Genomic DNA, 16,238 nt, shown 5'->3' on the forward strand with positions numbered 1-16,238 from the left:
GGAAAGAGCTCAGGGTAAACCAGACAGCTGATAATCAGAAAACAGTGAAAAATTCCAAACCTACCAAGCAGCACTGAATAAGCGCCTCTGTTCCAGCCCGTTCCCGAAGGAGCACGGAGATCAGGACAGAGATGAGGTGTTTCACGTGCGCCCTGAATAAGCTCACACAACGCCTGCACCAAACTGGGGTCCAGGCCGGTCGGTCAGCGTGACGCCCCAGCCCTGCCCAGCGGCATGTGTCTCCCAACAGCCAAAAATAAAGTAAGAATGAGGCAGAAAAGCCCCAGTATTGCACTGAGAGGGAACGGCAAAACCCGATGCTGCTTTCACATCCCATCCTTACCCCAGGGTAAGGTCTCCAGCCGCTGCCAGGAGTTGGGCTCGCACAGGGAACTGGTTTTTAGGCACGTAGGTGCAGCATTAAGAAGGGAGACCCACCTCCCTTCCTGGCTGGAACCAACAGACCTCTGACTCCACGTTAAGGCACCAAAACCTTGTGGATTTTAGAAACAAGCCAAGTAGGAAGAAGCAGCATCACCGCAAACAGCGGCGGCGGCTCCTTTGGTGGAGCACAAACACAGCCCTGAGAGGAGACGAAGATGCAGCTGCAGAGTCCCCACACCAGTGCGGGACGTGCCTGTTCACAGCAAGTGTCTTCCCACAGAAGGAAAAATTCCCCCTTGCACGGCCTCAGTGTCTAAGTTAACAACTACAGGGACAACCCTCCGCCAGTTCCACAGTTAACAGCCCATAACTGGCCGTGACGCTCGGGACTTTACCCCGAGCAGATGGAAAAAGCAGTTCGTCCATCGCCAAGCCAACAGGAGGAACCCACCTGCTGAGGAACATCTCTGCCAGGTCACAGATACCTCCTCGCTCCTCACCCAGGGGCTGCGCCAAAGGAGGTGAGCCAGGCTTAGCCCTGAGCCGCCCCGCTCCTCTCCAGGAGGCGTTAAGCTGCCCAACGCCTTCTTCACACCTCCGAGTTTCTTGGGAAGGAGAGGGAGGGTTGCAAGCCAGCTTTCGGGAGGTGCACATGGTGGGTATTCAGAAACGCCGCCACTTGAGAAACTACATTTGTGCTCCGCAAAGGCCAAACATATGGTGGGAGTTACTGCATGCTTATTAGACACGTTTTACTATTTTCTCTTGCTAAGGCTTGAACGGCTGCGTGATCGTTTGTAGAACACCTCACGTGAGGGAGCGGGGTCAGATATGCCTTTAGCACCAGAAAATTAACTCATGGGGTCGGTGGTTAAAAAAAAGGGGGAAACGGAAGAGGTCACACATTCACAGAGGACTGCCCTCGGGCAGCTGTAACAGCACACTGCCCTCGATTAACCACTGCCATTACGGCAAAGGCATTTCCAGATTAAAAAGTTCGTGCATGAACTTTGGTAGTTTAGCGCTCCATGGCCAAGGTTTGTTCCCAAAAATAACAATCTGCCAAGAAACCTACTGGCAGAATTGGATTGCACAACTGGAAGCACAACAGCCACCCCAGCAGAGGCAGGACTGGGGCCATTCCCACCGAACTGGGGACTCCGCCGTACGTCCTGGCGCACGACCAGGCACAAGACCTGCTGCACGAGGACAAACGACTCCTCGGTGGCAGCAGAGCTCACGCAACAAACTCTCCCATTTCAGCATAATCGCTCTTTTGGGAAAGCTGTGAGAGCAGTTCAGATGTGAGGCGGGTGTGAATTTGAAGGTGGGGTGGAAAACACGAAAAAAGGCGTAAGAAATACGGACGACTCAGCCCGATTCCATAAAGAAGGGGGCTCACACGATCACGCTGCCTCCCCCTCCTCATCCCTACTGTTGGTTTTGGGACAGCTGATCTCTTTCAGACTAAGTGGAAGAATAAAATAAAATAAAAAATAAATAAATAAAATAATTCAGAAAAAGAGAGCAGTGGCTGGGAGGGCAGAAAGACTTTTTCAGGGCGCAGGTTGTTACTTCTGCCAGCCCCACATCTGCGGCGGGAGGGAGCCCAGCCCCCAAAGCAGGAGCCGTGCGGAGGGAAACAACAGAAAACAGGGACGAGGGAAGAGTTGGGAGCATGAGGTGTGGGGGTGTGCGCCTCGCATCTTCAGGAAATCTGTTTAACTGCTCACCGAGTACCCAACCAAGGGAAAATGAGTTCTTATCAACGCGGTGGAAGGCAGGCTGCTGCACGTCAGAAGGGTGGAACTCACCCGCTGCTTTCCTGTGGAACAAAAGGAGAAGGGAAAAAAAAAAAAAAAAAAGAAAAAAGAAGCAAACAGAAGTAAGTTCACAAAACTTTCCTTTTTATTATTTGAAATTGGAAAAGGCTCCTTGGGTAACAATGATCAGGTGTAAAAGTAACACACGCATTTTGCTCAGTTTTCTGACACCAGGGATGAAGTAGGCCAAGTGCTGCAAAGTCACGTCTGGCTTTTAGACAGCCCGTTCCTCTCAAACCCACCAAGAAAAGGACAACCAAAACCCCATCCCTCAGACAGGGGAGCAGACCGGGCAGGTGAGCTGTTTAAACTACAGTTATCGCATTCCACATGGATATTTGTGGCACGTGAAACCGAGGTGCTTTGATGTCAAATGGCATTTTAGAAAGAAAAGCTCACCTTTTCCCTCTGCGCTACCCTCTGTACGAAGCAGGGATCTGGTGCTGCACTGTCATTTTTATTAAGGACCACAGGACACTTTATAGAGACTTATTTACACTCAAAGCCTACAGGAGATGCCCAGATTAATTCATCGGTGTCATATTAAAGTGGTGAGTGCAAAATACATATGGAAACAGGGTACACCTGCTTAGGGGAAGTAGGACTATTAATCAATGAAAAAAAAGTGCAGATTGCTTTAATTAAGCTAACAAACAGTCGATCCGAGCGCTCTTTTCCTCAAAAACGACTGCAATCCAAACAAAACCCAGAATCATCCATTTGAATTTAGCACACGATAAAAAGTCAGTGGCACTCACAGTTTGGTAACTTAACTTCCACTCCACCACCTGATCACACATCTCAAATATTTCACTGCCCAACTGGTAAGTTATGCCGTCCGTCTGGCCTGCGGCGCGAAGGCCGGCACGCAGTCCTTTGGCAGCTGAACGCAACAGAAGATTATTGGCCACGTGAGCAACCAGCTACAAGACAGAGTTAATATATTATCATTTCCTAAACTAGCAAGTTGAGATTATACGACCCATTTCCACACAACACCCAACACTCCCATTAAGTTCCACTAGTTTTAAATTAATAAAAAGGCATCCTTGCTTAAAAGTAAACACTGAGCCAGCTGCATTTTGTTTGTTTTTTGGGTTTTTTTGGTTTTTTTTCCCTGGTAGCTTACACCTCCAAGCACGCTTAAACAAGAATTTGCTTTCTCTCCAGTACAAATTTCCCAAATAACTGCCATCCGACCTCTGCTGTCCCATTCCAGAGTAGCCGTGGCTACTGTTCACTCCAGAGGGAAGCTGACAGCCAAAGTTACGAGTAACTCCATTTTCCTCCTCCTCAAAAAAGGAAAAAAAAAAAAAAAAAAAAAGCAGCCTGACGAGTCCACGTGGACTGCAGTGAGTCTCCGACAACCACAACGCCTGATCACAGCATATTTATAGCTATGAAATCAGGCCCAACACAAACAAACCGGCTGGACGAGGATCTTTGATGCTTCTGGTTTCCAGCTGGCCAAACCCGCGTGTTTTGACAACAATGAAAGCGTGATTTAGGAGCACAACACGGCCCGAACGCGTAAGCCAGTCACTTGCTATCGCTCCCGAGCTAGAACTAAGCCCTAGTTCTTGCTGCGGCTACTGGGGCAATACTCATCTGCAACCTAATTGCAAGCCCTTTGTTTATTCCGAAAGGCTTCTGCCAAGAGAGTATTCCTACCCTTGGCATGTTGTTTTCCATCTTCCCCAGCACTTTCCACCCATCTGGGATAAAGAAGTAAAGCCAATTGTCCCCGAGATTTCCTACAGAGCGAACAGGACGAGGAGACGTCAGCACCAGAAATTTACCACCATCTGCAAAGCACCGCCACGCGTTATTCCCTGTCAACAGCTCACAGAAATATCCCGACAAGCTGGACAACCAGGGTTCCGCAAAGAAGCAGGGTACGCGCCGAGACATACTGTGCAGGGGAGCGGTACAGCCCGTACCAAACACGAACAACTACAACAAAACACTATCCTGTCAGCACCGCTTCCCACGGGTACCACGAGGGAAGGCGGGAGCGGGACCGCGGTCGCATCCCCCTCGGCCACGGACGATGCTCAGGACGATGCTCAGATCCAAACCACCTGCCACTGAGTCTGGCTGCGCTTCTCTTGTTTCGTTCTCCTCCCCAAAAGCTTTCAGAGCTGCAAGTTATAACTCCTCGTCGTGCTATTCTGCTTTTCTCCCAAAGCACTGATGTAGCCATGCACAAAGGAACCAGCGAAGGCACAGGAGCACCCAGAGCATTTCTGCCAGCCTCTCCAAATTTGCCGTCTTGACAGTTTTCCTCACCCAAAGCCAAATCAGAGGGAATTTTCTTCTGAAATGCCACAAAAGCCTGCCAGGCTTTGAGGAGCAGAAGGTGAGAAGAGAAGGCAGAAGAGGAGTATTAATACAAAGGTTGATATTTTCATTGCCTTTGCTCTCGCCAGAATAAAGCCACGGTGTATCAGCACATTTTGCCTTTAATCGGGACTAGCACATTTGACATTTTGAGGCCAATCAGGTACACTATAAATAAAATGATGCTACTACAGGGGCAAAGCTGAGCTGTGAAAAGTTCCTGCAGGGCATCGAGCCTCTGCAAAGCCCTTCTCTCCAGCCAGCCAAGCAGGTCCCGCCTTAACGCTGCCACTGAAAAGGTTCGGAAGGGACAAGCTAGAAGAAGAACTGTCTTAGCCTGGAGAACAGCAGATGCACAACCTGTGCCAACAGCCAACCAACAGGTCCTCACCCAAGTGACACAGCAGACCTGCTTTCAGCACCGAGAAAAACACTCCATCTGCCATCCGGGGGTTTGCGCTCCCCAGCAGGCTCCTGACACCAAGGGGAATTTAAGCTGCAGGTAACAACTAAAAAAAGCCTTTTACGCCACAGCAGGGGAACATACCTACGCCGCCTTCACACACTCAGCCAACCCAACACAGCAGGTTACAGGGAGGAGACCGGTGACAGAGTCAGCGTCTGTACTTAGGAGAGAGCAACTCGGGTCTCAGGCCAAATGCTTGTAGAGCATTCAATGCAGTCTGGATTTTCAATCTCACTTTAAAAACAAAAAAAGCAAAAACTATTAAGTCAGTCATGTAAAACTTCAGGATTTTTATTTTTTTCGGGTGAGTGGGGACATTGAAGGAAGGAGGTATGGATCCATTTGCAGCTGAAGCAGAGCTCACTTTAGGGACAAGCGATTGATACAGCTGCCCAAGGGACCTCTCTCATCCCTTTAGGCTGCTAGGGAGAATACAAAGCAGCCAACATACTGGCTGCACCAGCCTCACAGCAAGCTCCGAGACAAACTGGCCACCCAGACACCGCACAGACTCCTCGTGTCTTTAGGTATCCCAGAAATCTGCATCATCAGGCTGGAAACCTCCATCTGCAAGATTAAGCACATGCTCTCCTTCTGCACGCAGCTCAGCAGCTGCAGCAAAAGGCCGAGATGCCCGATTTTAGCTCCAGCTCACCTCTCCGCTCACACAGCGAGGCTCAGAGAACCGCCACCCTTCCCCTTTCCCAGCCCCGCGTGATGGGGTGAGATCCAAGTCAACTCTCCCCTCTGCTGATGCCGACAGGAACACCTCTAACAGGCTGCTCGGAAACAACCTACTTTTTATAGCTTATTCACTAGAACAGTAATAGCACTTCAGATCCTCACCTCTAACACTGAGGCAGGTTTTCCGCTACTGACAAAGCAGTAGGAAACAAAGAAAAAAGTGCCCCAAATCACCTTCAAATTCCCAGAGGCTTGTGCAACTATATCCAAAGAGACAGGAATTAATCCTGTGAGTGACGTGACCTTCTGCTCAAAGTCTCTGCTGGAGACGCGGTTCTCACGCAGCTTGAGGGAACACTCAAGAGCCAGAAATGGCAAAAAGCCCTTGTGAGAGTGAAAATAAAAGCTGCTCGCAGTCGGGGAAACTAGGCAGGGACTGAAACTTCTCCACTGAAGGGGCTTGAATCCTCTCACCGCAACACATGTAGAGACACATTTACATGTGTAACCAAAACCTGCAGAAGATGCAAAGGCGGAGTTTTGTTACACACCGATTCTGCTGGTAGCGGAAAGAGAAGAAATGTGTTTATCACAGCCAGAGAGCAACTGCAACAAAGGATGTATTTTGCCTGTAACCCAGAGCTTCCTTACAAATAGCTCTCTCCTCTCTGCACAAGGATCCCTATCATCTCTTCCTATACAGGATTAACACGTGCTGATGGTTCACAGCACAACTCACGGTCTGCGTATTAGCACTGGCCAGGATTCTCCTGCATAGGACAGACAGGGAGTCTGCTTCCCCACCTGCAGCCCACCCTTCCCAGTGGAGCTCAGCTCTGCCACACAGAATGCAGGTATCATGGAAAGAATTAAGCCCAGAAGCTTTCTGTGCAAGCAGCAATCATGTGGGATGAAACAAGTGTGACAAGAAAGGGAACAGAAGGGTCCTGTGAGTGGAGCAGCAGCACCCACCTGTCAGCACCAACCGTAAAAGGCGCCAGAACAAGCCACAGCAGTATTAGGAGAATCCCTCACCGCTCCTTCAGACTGCACAGGGCAACCTGATACAAGAATGACACGTAACTGGGGTCACATCAGTACCAGCGACACATGGCACCTACTGCTGCCCATCACAGACAGGAGCCAGCAGGCTGCATTTGGGTTTATTTCACAGTTAGTTTTCTTTTTTCTCCTTCCTTTACATATTCGGGCCCAGTTCAAAAGATCCAAGGTAAACCTTTCAGGTACAAAACCAGCTCTGAATGCACCAGCTTCTGCAGTTTACACTCATTTCCAGTCCTGTACCCAGCTCCTATAAGAAAAAAAGAATCATCTTCTCTACGCTCGCTGACACCCAGACCTGAAGCCCCAGGGACAGGACATCCACCAAGCTCCAGAAGCCAGGGCAACACCACACACACTGTCATTTACAGTGGGGAATCCTCCCCTTGCTGCCAAGCTGAGGGAATTTCTCAAAAAGAAACCACCCACGCCAATTACTAAGCCAAGGATGCCGGTATTACACCAGTCTCTCTTGATGATGCTGCACCCAGAGAAAGGTTTCTGGAGAGGAGGACGTCCTTTGTCACTGCTGACGCAATTTACCAGTAAGCAGCCAGCCAGTCTGCAGCAGGGGACCACACAGGTTTTCAGGAGGGTAAAGCAAGTTTCCCAGGAGGACAGATCGGCCTAGAGCGCCGCAAAGGCTTAAATGAGTCCCTTCCGTGAAGAAGAGCTCTTTCCATGGGAGACTGCTACTGGTCAGAGCAGACGGCTCATGTCCATCCAGTCAATTAGATCTTCTTCTGATCCAGCTCTGACCTTGAGTCATTTTTGCTCCGATACATTCTTTTCGCAGTAAGAAAGGTCTAATTCCTCCTCTGCGGGATCCCTTCAGCTACACAAAGCTATGTTACAGACTGGGTAACGAGGACTGCTAAGGGAACAGTGTAGGGTGGCAGGGAGGAAAGGGCAGTCATGGATATTTTAACCAGGATGTGTACATTTGGGGTAAAAAGGCTTTATTAAAAGTGCATGCTTTGATTCAGAGGTACCGAGAGCAAGGAATCCCCATCCCAGCCCTGGTTGGGGAGTGCAGCAGCCTTTGCAACCCCTAGCCCTGTCCATCACAAATCACCCATCAAGTAGCCAGCGACTGAATGTTCTTCAGCATTTCATCAAAAGCCTCACGGGAAGGCGCTTCGGCGTTCTGGAAGGAGACCTTGATCCGACTGTAGAGACTGAAGGACTTCAGCTCCAGCCAGATGAATCCAAAGCGATCGTCATCAAAGAGAACAAAAACACCCGGCGTTCGCTCGGGGCTGGTGAAGCCGTGGCCAGCAATAAGCCCCGTCCCATAAAAACTGCAGGGAGAGTAAAAAAAAAAGCAAAAAAGATGTGAGAACAGTCATAATTACCCAATGTTTAATAAAATAAAATTAAAAAAAACCCAAACACACACACACAAAGCTATGATCAAGCCCTTTTCACACTGCCAGGTGCTCCAGAACGGGGAGTTTTACATTCAGTCAGTTCTTACCACGCAGCACAAAACAGTGTTGATACCATTTTAAGAAAAGAAACTCTCCACTGCTATTTGGAGGTTGCTGCTTTTAGCTATTCTAATTAGCACCTGCACACCAAGGCTCAATTTCTCTGTAGTTCAGCCCAGTAATCCATCAGAGATTTACTGCTACAACTCCAGGATCAACCCAGGCCCAGACAATCCTCACAGAAAAGGAGAGGCATGTTGAGAGGGTGACCAGAGAGGCAAACCTTGCGACAAAACCCAGGGGAAGCGAGAGAAAGAAAAACCTTAAAAAAAAAGAAAAATCTAACTGGAGCTTTGGAGGGAGTAAAGGTCAGCCTAACCTCCAAGCGAGCAGCAGGTGGAGCAGAGCTTTATTCAAACACAACTGGGTTGTGACAGCAGGGGCCTTCTGGGATTAACCAGCTATTGGTAGGTTTTTCCATGAGCACAGATGTTTGGCTGAAGGTCACCTTCCTAAGTCTCAGCTTTTGGGCTCTTTTTCCACACTTCATTTAGTACGCTGCTTCACTGATTCCAGGTCCCATTCAACAAGGCGCTCTCCATACTTGCACCTCCTGCCTGGGGTGCTCAGCACCTTCCCAAGGCACCAGAGGCCAGGGAAGGGTGGGAGAGAGCACTGCGTTCTCACAGCCAAGGAACACAAATGACACACAGAAACGGGAAGCAGTTTGAACGGATCACCAAATATATGAGCTGGGTAGCTCTGGGAAACAAAACACACACAAAAAAGGCAGGGGGTGGAATACAGGAGAGTCGCCAGCTTCAGAAGTAGCAGGATAACATCTAGCAAGGAAGCGGGATGGCAGATGACGGTGCAGTAAGAAAGAGAGGGAGCAAACAAGAGCATGGGAGATGGGGCAGCAGCGGCAGAAAACCTGAGTATGAGGGACTGGGAGATCCACATGCAGGTAAAGGGCACGGAAACGCAGAACACGCCTCAAAGACTCCCCCTCTTCGGTTTCAAAAAGTGACTGGCACAACTAGGCTATAAAACCACTAGTCCCCGTTACCAAATTCGGCAGGTCCGGGGATAGTCTTCATTCCTTGAAATGACTCCCATGGGCAGCACGAAGGGCTGGGAAGCTGGTGCCTTGTTCTGGGCTGTCCCCTCCGCCCCAGCTGCAGTCTCTTCCCCCTCGGCACCTTCTCCTGCCAGGGGCTTGGCAGCAGGCTGAGAGGCAGCCTGCTGGGAGCGCTCCTCTTCCTCCTGCCGGTGTTCCTCCTCCTGCTCCTCCCGACGCACCTGCTCCTGGACCTCCAGGACGATGCGAGAGAGCTCACTGAAATCGCGAAGGTTCTCAATGTCGGGTAGCTGCAGAGGATGCGCCAGGTCAATCTCCACAGTCTGCTGTCCAGCTGGGATGTTGGGATCTCCCTAAAGAGAGGAAGAGACAGCATGGCTGCAGAGGCAGGGTGCTACAGCGTTCAGACCTGTATCCTCCCCACATCTACCATCTGACTTCTACATAGTTCACCCTATTCTATAGTTACCAAGTTGGCAACAAAAAAAAACCCACCTCCTCTGACTTTGTTCATTGTACCCTGAGCTGTCTACGCCACCTCTGCTTTCCCCCCTCCCAGAAATAGTATTTCAAATAAAAAGCTATGAGCCAGGCTGTACTTGCAAGGGTGAAAGAAAGGCAAAGCTGCAACTGCATTTTGTCAGAATCCCTGCCTGCAGAGAGGAAGGAGCTCGCTAGCCTGGCTTCAGTGAAGAGCTGCCAACATTTGGTACCTGCTCCTCAGATACAAGCGAGTCATCTCCAGTGACCTGCTACCAGCTGCCCACAGAAAGCAGCTGGAAGGGAGAGGAAAGGGAGGGGGAACCAGGTGGGGGTCATGAGAAACTTTGCAGAGGGGGTTCTGCTACTCTGCACATGTTAAGATTCACTCGATGCCACCAATCCCCATGACGAACAGGGTTCGGGGTGGCAACAACTGACTACCTCCCAGACAGAGGTATCTCCTATGAATCCATGGCATCAAGAAGAGAATGCTTTAACAAGCATCTGAGAGAAAGAAAAATGCACTCACGGTGATTTTAGTCCCCTTTGCTTTCTTTCCATGAAAGCTCAACATGACAATCTCCAGCCCGTGGCTCCCATACGTCCCCTTGAAGAGACCTGGCTTTATAAGGTCATCAGGGCTGCTAGGAGGGAGGTAGATGCGTCGGTATGTCAAGCAGTTGCTGTGCAAAAACCAAGAGGTTAGAGAGGTTAAGAGAATCCCTTGACATGAGGAACGTGTTTGCAGTCTGCTCCTCCAGGCAGCTTTGGGCTGTCATCAGGAGAGAGGTGGGATCTGTGTTTTCAGCAAATGCAACAAGCTTAACAGATTTCGCTGTAGACCCATGGAAGCACCCCTTCCCTTCACTTCTCTCTACCGGTCCCACCAGGAGGCTCCTACAGCAAGGTCACAGTAAACCTCCTTACTCGCTGGAATTTCTGGAGAACCTAAGAGTGAAGCACATTTAAACATCTGCAACAGCGAGGTGGCTGCTATTAGAAGTTTGGGGTGATGATTAAAAAAAACCCCAAGTTCTCAGGGACTGTGTGATTTCTACCTAGTGCACTACAAAGCATATTGCTTACTAATACGGATAATAAGCAGATAGCTCCTTGGGATCATGGCTATTTGCTCTGTCTTCAAATTAAACACGGTTAAACGACTCAAAACCACCTTATTGTGCATAGTTATTGTGAAGAACTTGGAACCTTATTATTACCACTGTCATTACACCACATCTCCATAAAACTGGAAAGCACTGTGCTTCACCGTTATCTTTGCACAGAGCCTGCAGAGACGGAACGTTCCCCCGGCTGTTAAAGCCCATTGCAAGCACCCCATCTTCAGAACAAATGATCCAACGTGCTCCTGAAGTTGCAGCAGCCTCAATACCTAGAAAGAGCTGGTGCCCTTACTCATATTGGCTGGTGTAGATGAACTTCATCAAGATGAGCTCTTGCATGTGTTCATGGAAGATGTCTTCCAGTGTCCGACCCCACTCTTCCCTTAGCCATGTCCGGAATTCCTGAAGCACAAAGAGAAGAGAAAAGGGGGAATATAATGGCGTTCCATTTGCAACGGTGACGTACCCCAACATGACTTCACCTTGTCAGCACGATTCACCGGCAGAGCCCCAGCGAGGGCACGTGCTCTGCCAAAGACAGAGAATCGTGGTTGGATTTGGGAACAAGTACATGTTGCTACACAGCTGGCTTGGAAATACACTTAACAAGTAGTGATAACAGTAACTGCCCTATACCTGCCAGACACCACACAATAAACCTGGCTCCCCTTCAAACAAATCACCGGTAGAACCAATATGCCTCCTCAGAATAAGAGCATAAGCATCGTCTGTTACCATAAAGCAGCTGATCTACTACTTCTTTACGTCCTGACTTACCTTGCAGTAACTCGTTTGTGTGCCCATAAGCTGACTCCTGTGCCCTATCCCGGCATGTTAAACATGAAAGGGGAAGCTTTTGAAAACGCGCTGAAGATTTAGGAGGTTAAATCCTGCTGATTTAATACTGATGCACCTAAATCCAAAGAGTGCTTTGAAAACATCTCCTGAAGAACCTCTACACCAGCTCTGACAAGTTAATACCCTACCATGAGTTAGGATGATAACAGCTTACACTAAGATAGCAGCCTACCAAGTGATATTCCAAACCTGCTTGTTTTATCTTCTAAAGCCAGATCCTCCAATTACCATTCCACGCACACTTAACACAGTGCTTTGAAAGTATTAAAGCATTTCTCATCTGCTACAGAACCAGAAAACACTTAACTAAACCTTTCACCCAGCTGTTTCCCATTAGCAGACAGACATTTTAAGGCATTTGTTAGAAGCCACTGAAGTATCAGATTTGTCACGTTTAACTAGCTGGCAAAAACTACCTGGAACAGGTATTAGCTGTAGGCTTTCATCCTGGCATTTATACCTGCACCTTAAAACATGTAGTTTGAGTCAGGAACCTGCCTTGCTGGGCATAGCCGACACAGACACGGGATAAACAACCAAATGAAGCTTTTAATCCCTCAACCAAAATGACAAGCAGCAGAAAGAGGCCCCACTGACAAGCAGGTATTCAAACGCAGCTGGGACTCAGTTATTAGGCCTCTGTCGGAAAGATCTTATACAGAAGATCATACAGACAGCAATAGCACAGAGATCAGTGTCTGGCGAGTGCTACAGGGAGTACAGTGCACGTTGCTGCCTTTCTTTGGACAGGCCTGCTATCAAACAGGAATGGTGTCACAGCACAGGAAGAAAAAGGGTGCTGGGGCTCAAAAAGCACCTTGCCACAGAGGACCGCCTAAAGCAGCTTTTTGCTCAACAGGGTGAGTGTTAACAGCCTGCTCCAACACTCTGCTACACGCTAAGGCAAGGCACGGGGTCTCCACCCAGACTTTCTGCAGGTCTAACACTGAATTCATCCCATATACTGGATCCTTAAACCACACATTGGCAAGCAGAGAAGAGTTTCCCCAAGATCCTGCAGTTCTTCAAATGGGGCCACTTTAAGTTTTGGTCCCAGTGACAGATCAATTCTACTCACTTCAAAAAGAGAACAGTAAATCAGCCAGAAGATACCAGCCTGGGGTTTCACGTATGTTCACACACACAGAAATTAGAAAGCAGGAGACCACCTCCCAGACTCGGACACTACCTAAGAGCTTAGGTAAGGCAGCAATGCTTTATCTTCAGAAAGGGGACATACAGCCAGCCTTAATCCAGACTCTTGGCAAAGCACTCTTACCTCTTGCCTTCCCCCCGACATCCGATGGTGATCTGTCTGGTTGCATTTCGTGGAGAACTCATCCTTCTTTACAATCTGTAGTTACCACGGAGGAGAATTTAACAGGTTACAGACCTGATTAGAGATGCCTAGGTCGATGTAACTAAGATCACTTAGAGTAAATGCTTTACACAACAAGTGTTGCTGAATTTGCTTCACTAGAGAAATTAGTAAATGATACCAAGTGCATCAGCTACAGAATAGAGGAATAAAAGCAATAAAACCACAATGCATTCTAATGAAAGGTACTGGTTGTAAGTTGCTTCTCTATTTGAGCTTCCCTCTTCAAAGAAAAGGAACAACCTCTCCGGAAACTTTTCAAAGCATCTAACGTACAGAATAGATGCTACATCACTCTCTCAAGGAGAAGGCGCTGTAAAATAGAACAGGTCTGTGTGTCTACTTGGACACATTCACCAGCTGCACAAGGCCATTTTGTGTATCATTTCCCCCAGCCTGTACACATACTGCCGCTCCCACCCTGTTCCCGCCCAACAGCAGACTGTAACAGCCCTGCTGTACTACTGCCAGCGAACAAATTCCGAGTGGGGAACAGCCCACACAACTTGTCAGACACATAATGAGCATAAAGTTGGCACCCATGCATACAACAGGGTGGTGAAAGCCACATCCCTTAAATAAAATTCTCCTACAGTTAGTTGATGAATGCATTTCCAGAGCGAATGTGCATGCATGCTCACACGCACTGCACCTAGGACAGATGTTGAAAGTGCTAGAGGAGCTCACCTGGATATGGCCATTATGAGGTCCCTTATGACCATACATACACTCAACTGTTGCACATTTCCTCTCCATGAGATGAATCCTGAAGAGAGGTTTGAATCTCATGGGATCATCAACATGAGGGTCATGAGGCGGCAAGTACATCCACCCAATGATGAACAAACCGTCTACCTGCAGAGAGATGGGAGACAACACGTACAGGATCAGCCTTGCACACTTTCTGTTGAGTTTGCAGCAAACAACTCCAGGGCCTACTCTGCAAGAGGACAGGAGCTGTAGAACAGCTTGCTGAATTTCCAAACTGCTTTCCAGCAATTAAACCAGACCATATGCACTCACAGCACACCCTTGGTGAAGAGGGAGAGGGTTTCTTTACAAGGCTTTCCGCACCACTGGAAAATGAGCAGGCCTTTATTACTGCAAACGACTTTGTGACGGATGCTTGGTGCGCAGGATCCAGAGGGAGAGACTGCACTGAAGAGACCACACAGCTAGTCAAACTCTAATTGGTTTGAGAGCTCACGCTGGCAGATAGTCGAATAGACGAATTCTGCTTCTCATGATTATCCGCGCCTTTTGGACAAGAAATTATTTGGCTCTGTTACTCGCAGACAGCACAGGAAGCAACAGTCTCCTCTGCTGAGAGGTACAAGTGCCAGCCCTCTTCCTGCATGCCTAACAGAATCCTTCCCCTCAAGCCCTGTAATTCCAGAGAAAGGATGTTTTCTTAACAGAGAGATCTGAGACAAAAGCAGAGCAGCGCCACAGAGGCACACTTGTCTTTATAAGGTCACAATATCATGTAAGTATTGGTGCACTTGGATGCACTCTTATACCAGTTCATGGAACTGTATCTTGCAAAACCCAAAGGCTTCATAATTTGTTATGCTTCAACCTGTCAGCTATTGAACCTTGGTGCAAAGAACAAGGGCTTCAAGCAAACTTCTGGCTCAGCTCTCACCAATACAGAGCCAAGTGTTGTTCATTAACTCCTCTCCCTAGCAGCACAAGTGCTGCCAGACTCCCCGGGTCTTGCACCCGCATCCCTACAACTGAGGCATTAGCCTTGGACACAGCTAGTGAAGAGTACTGCAAACTACAGGAAGGAGAGATGTGTAAACTCCAGTGCGAAACCCTTTGCAAGCCAAGACAAAGCAGTAAGAGATGGGCCAGTGCTGAAATCTCTGCCGTACTCGATGCACAAGGAAAGGACTCCTGTGCCAGCCACTGGAATATCAGCATTAAACTCTAAATCAAGCCTTTCCCTGAAACGTTGTTTATGTTTCCTGCGTGCTCCTGTGGCTGGCTGGCTGAAAAACAGAAGGACTGTCTGGAGAAAGGTGGTGAGGATGAAAAGATCCAAGAAACAACCTCTGGGTCCCAATCACTTGCTTGAGGGTTGACCATTCAGACTTCTCAAGAGCATGGAGATGGCAACCAGGTCTAGAAAGCGGTACACAAAAGACTCATCAGTCCTCGACACCACAGCCCCCAGAATGAGGTACTCACTCACCACCACGTTCAGCAGTCCCCCATAGGGCCCGATGTCCGGCTGCCATAATCCCAGGATGTGTCGGTATCGGTGCAGCACTAGGGAACAGGGAGACACTGAAGTGAGCACATCAAGCTAAGGAATCGGGAAAGAAAAGAAAAGGAAGACTGCTACCAGACTGCACACCACACTGACCAATACCACCCACAACCGCCTTCACTAAAGAAAACTGGTTACGTCCAAGCACAGCCAGGCAGTTCTGAACTGAGGCCTCCCACAAGTTCACACAGATTTATGTTTTGCTCTGTAGCCCTGCTCCTGGCCCGGCGCAGGGGGCAGGCGCTAGTTTCCAGGACTTTACACAACCAGATACCTCGCCAGGAATTCTCAGAAAACTTTTGCAACACAGTCCCGTTAATGCAAATCACATGATATACCCAGAGCTAAAAACAAATAAAGTATCTGCCATCTCCAGTTACCAAAAATGTACTTGATGCCTCAGACTGCAAAGCAACAGGGGAGTGAAAAAAAAAAAAAAAAAAAAGAAGGGTACAAAGGCAGTAAGGACCAGGGAAATTTGAATATTTTGAAATAATTTCCCCACCTTGTAGAGCTCAACTTGTCTCCAGAGTTAAGCGTCCTTAAAAATAGCCACTGAGAGAGCACAGGCAAAGCGCAGACCATACCAGCTCAGGAGATCCAGTGATGTTACCAGGTCACTAACAGCCTTAAAAATTCTAAATAAGCGGCTACATTTCAGCAGTGCCCAAAAGCTGCTTCCAAGTCCCTCTCAAAGCCTACTGCAGCAGGTGAGGCTTCCCCCATTTCTCATCTCGGAGCTGGGTGCACTGTCCATCCCACCAAAACTGAAGGACAAGTAGGAACATTTTCCACAAGCTGGAGAAAATGCCTATTACAGAATGATCTTAACAAACCTCCTCTCTTGAGG

General features: G+C 48.6%; 1 protein-coding gene across 2 annotated transcripts in view; it reads right to left on the minus strand.

Moving 5' to 3' along the window:
• Window positions 1–7,704: 7,704 nt before the first annotated feature.
• FBXO31 (F-box protein 31) overlaps window positions 7,705–16,238 on the minus strand; it is a 14,589-nt gene continuing 6,055 nt past the window's right edge. For both annotated transcript variants that reach the window (XM_009891231.1, XM_009891230.1), the window contains 7 exons: window positions 15,311–15,387; window positions 13,801–13,968; window positions 13,015–13,089; window positions 11,170–11,279; window positions 10,283–10,436; window positions 9,259–9,623; window positions 7,705–8,060 (listed from right to left, as the gene is read on the minus strand). In XM_009891231.1, the coding sequence (XP_009889533.1) occupies window positions 7,838–8,060; window positions 9,259–9,623; window positions 10,283–10,436; window positions 11,170–11,279; window positions 13,015–13,089; window positions 13,801–13,941 (1,068 nt within the window). In that variant the 5' untranslated portion in view covers window positions 13,942–13,968; window positions 15,311–15,387 and the 3' untranslated portion in view covers window positions 7,705–7,837. The remainder of the gene's footprint in view (window positions 8,061–9,258; window positions 9,624–10,282; window positions 10,437–11,169; window positions 11,280–13,014; window positions 13,090–13,800; window positions 13,969–15,310; window positions 15,388–16,238) is intronic.

The sequence above is a fragment of the Charadrius vociferus genome, unplaced genomic scaffold (assembly GCF_000708025.1).
Source record: "Charadrius vociferus isolate BGI_N301 unplaced genomic scaffold, ASM70802v2 scaffold439, whole genome shotgun sequence".
Classification (NCBI taxonomy): Eukaryota; Metazoa; Chordata; class Aves; order Charadriiformes; family Charadriidae; genus Charadrius; species Charadrius vociferus.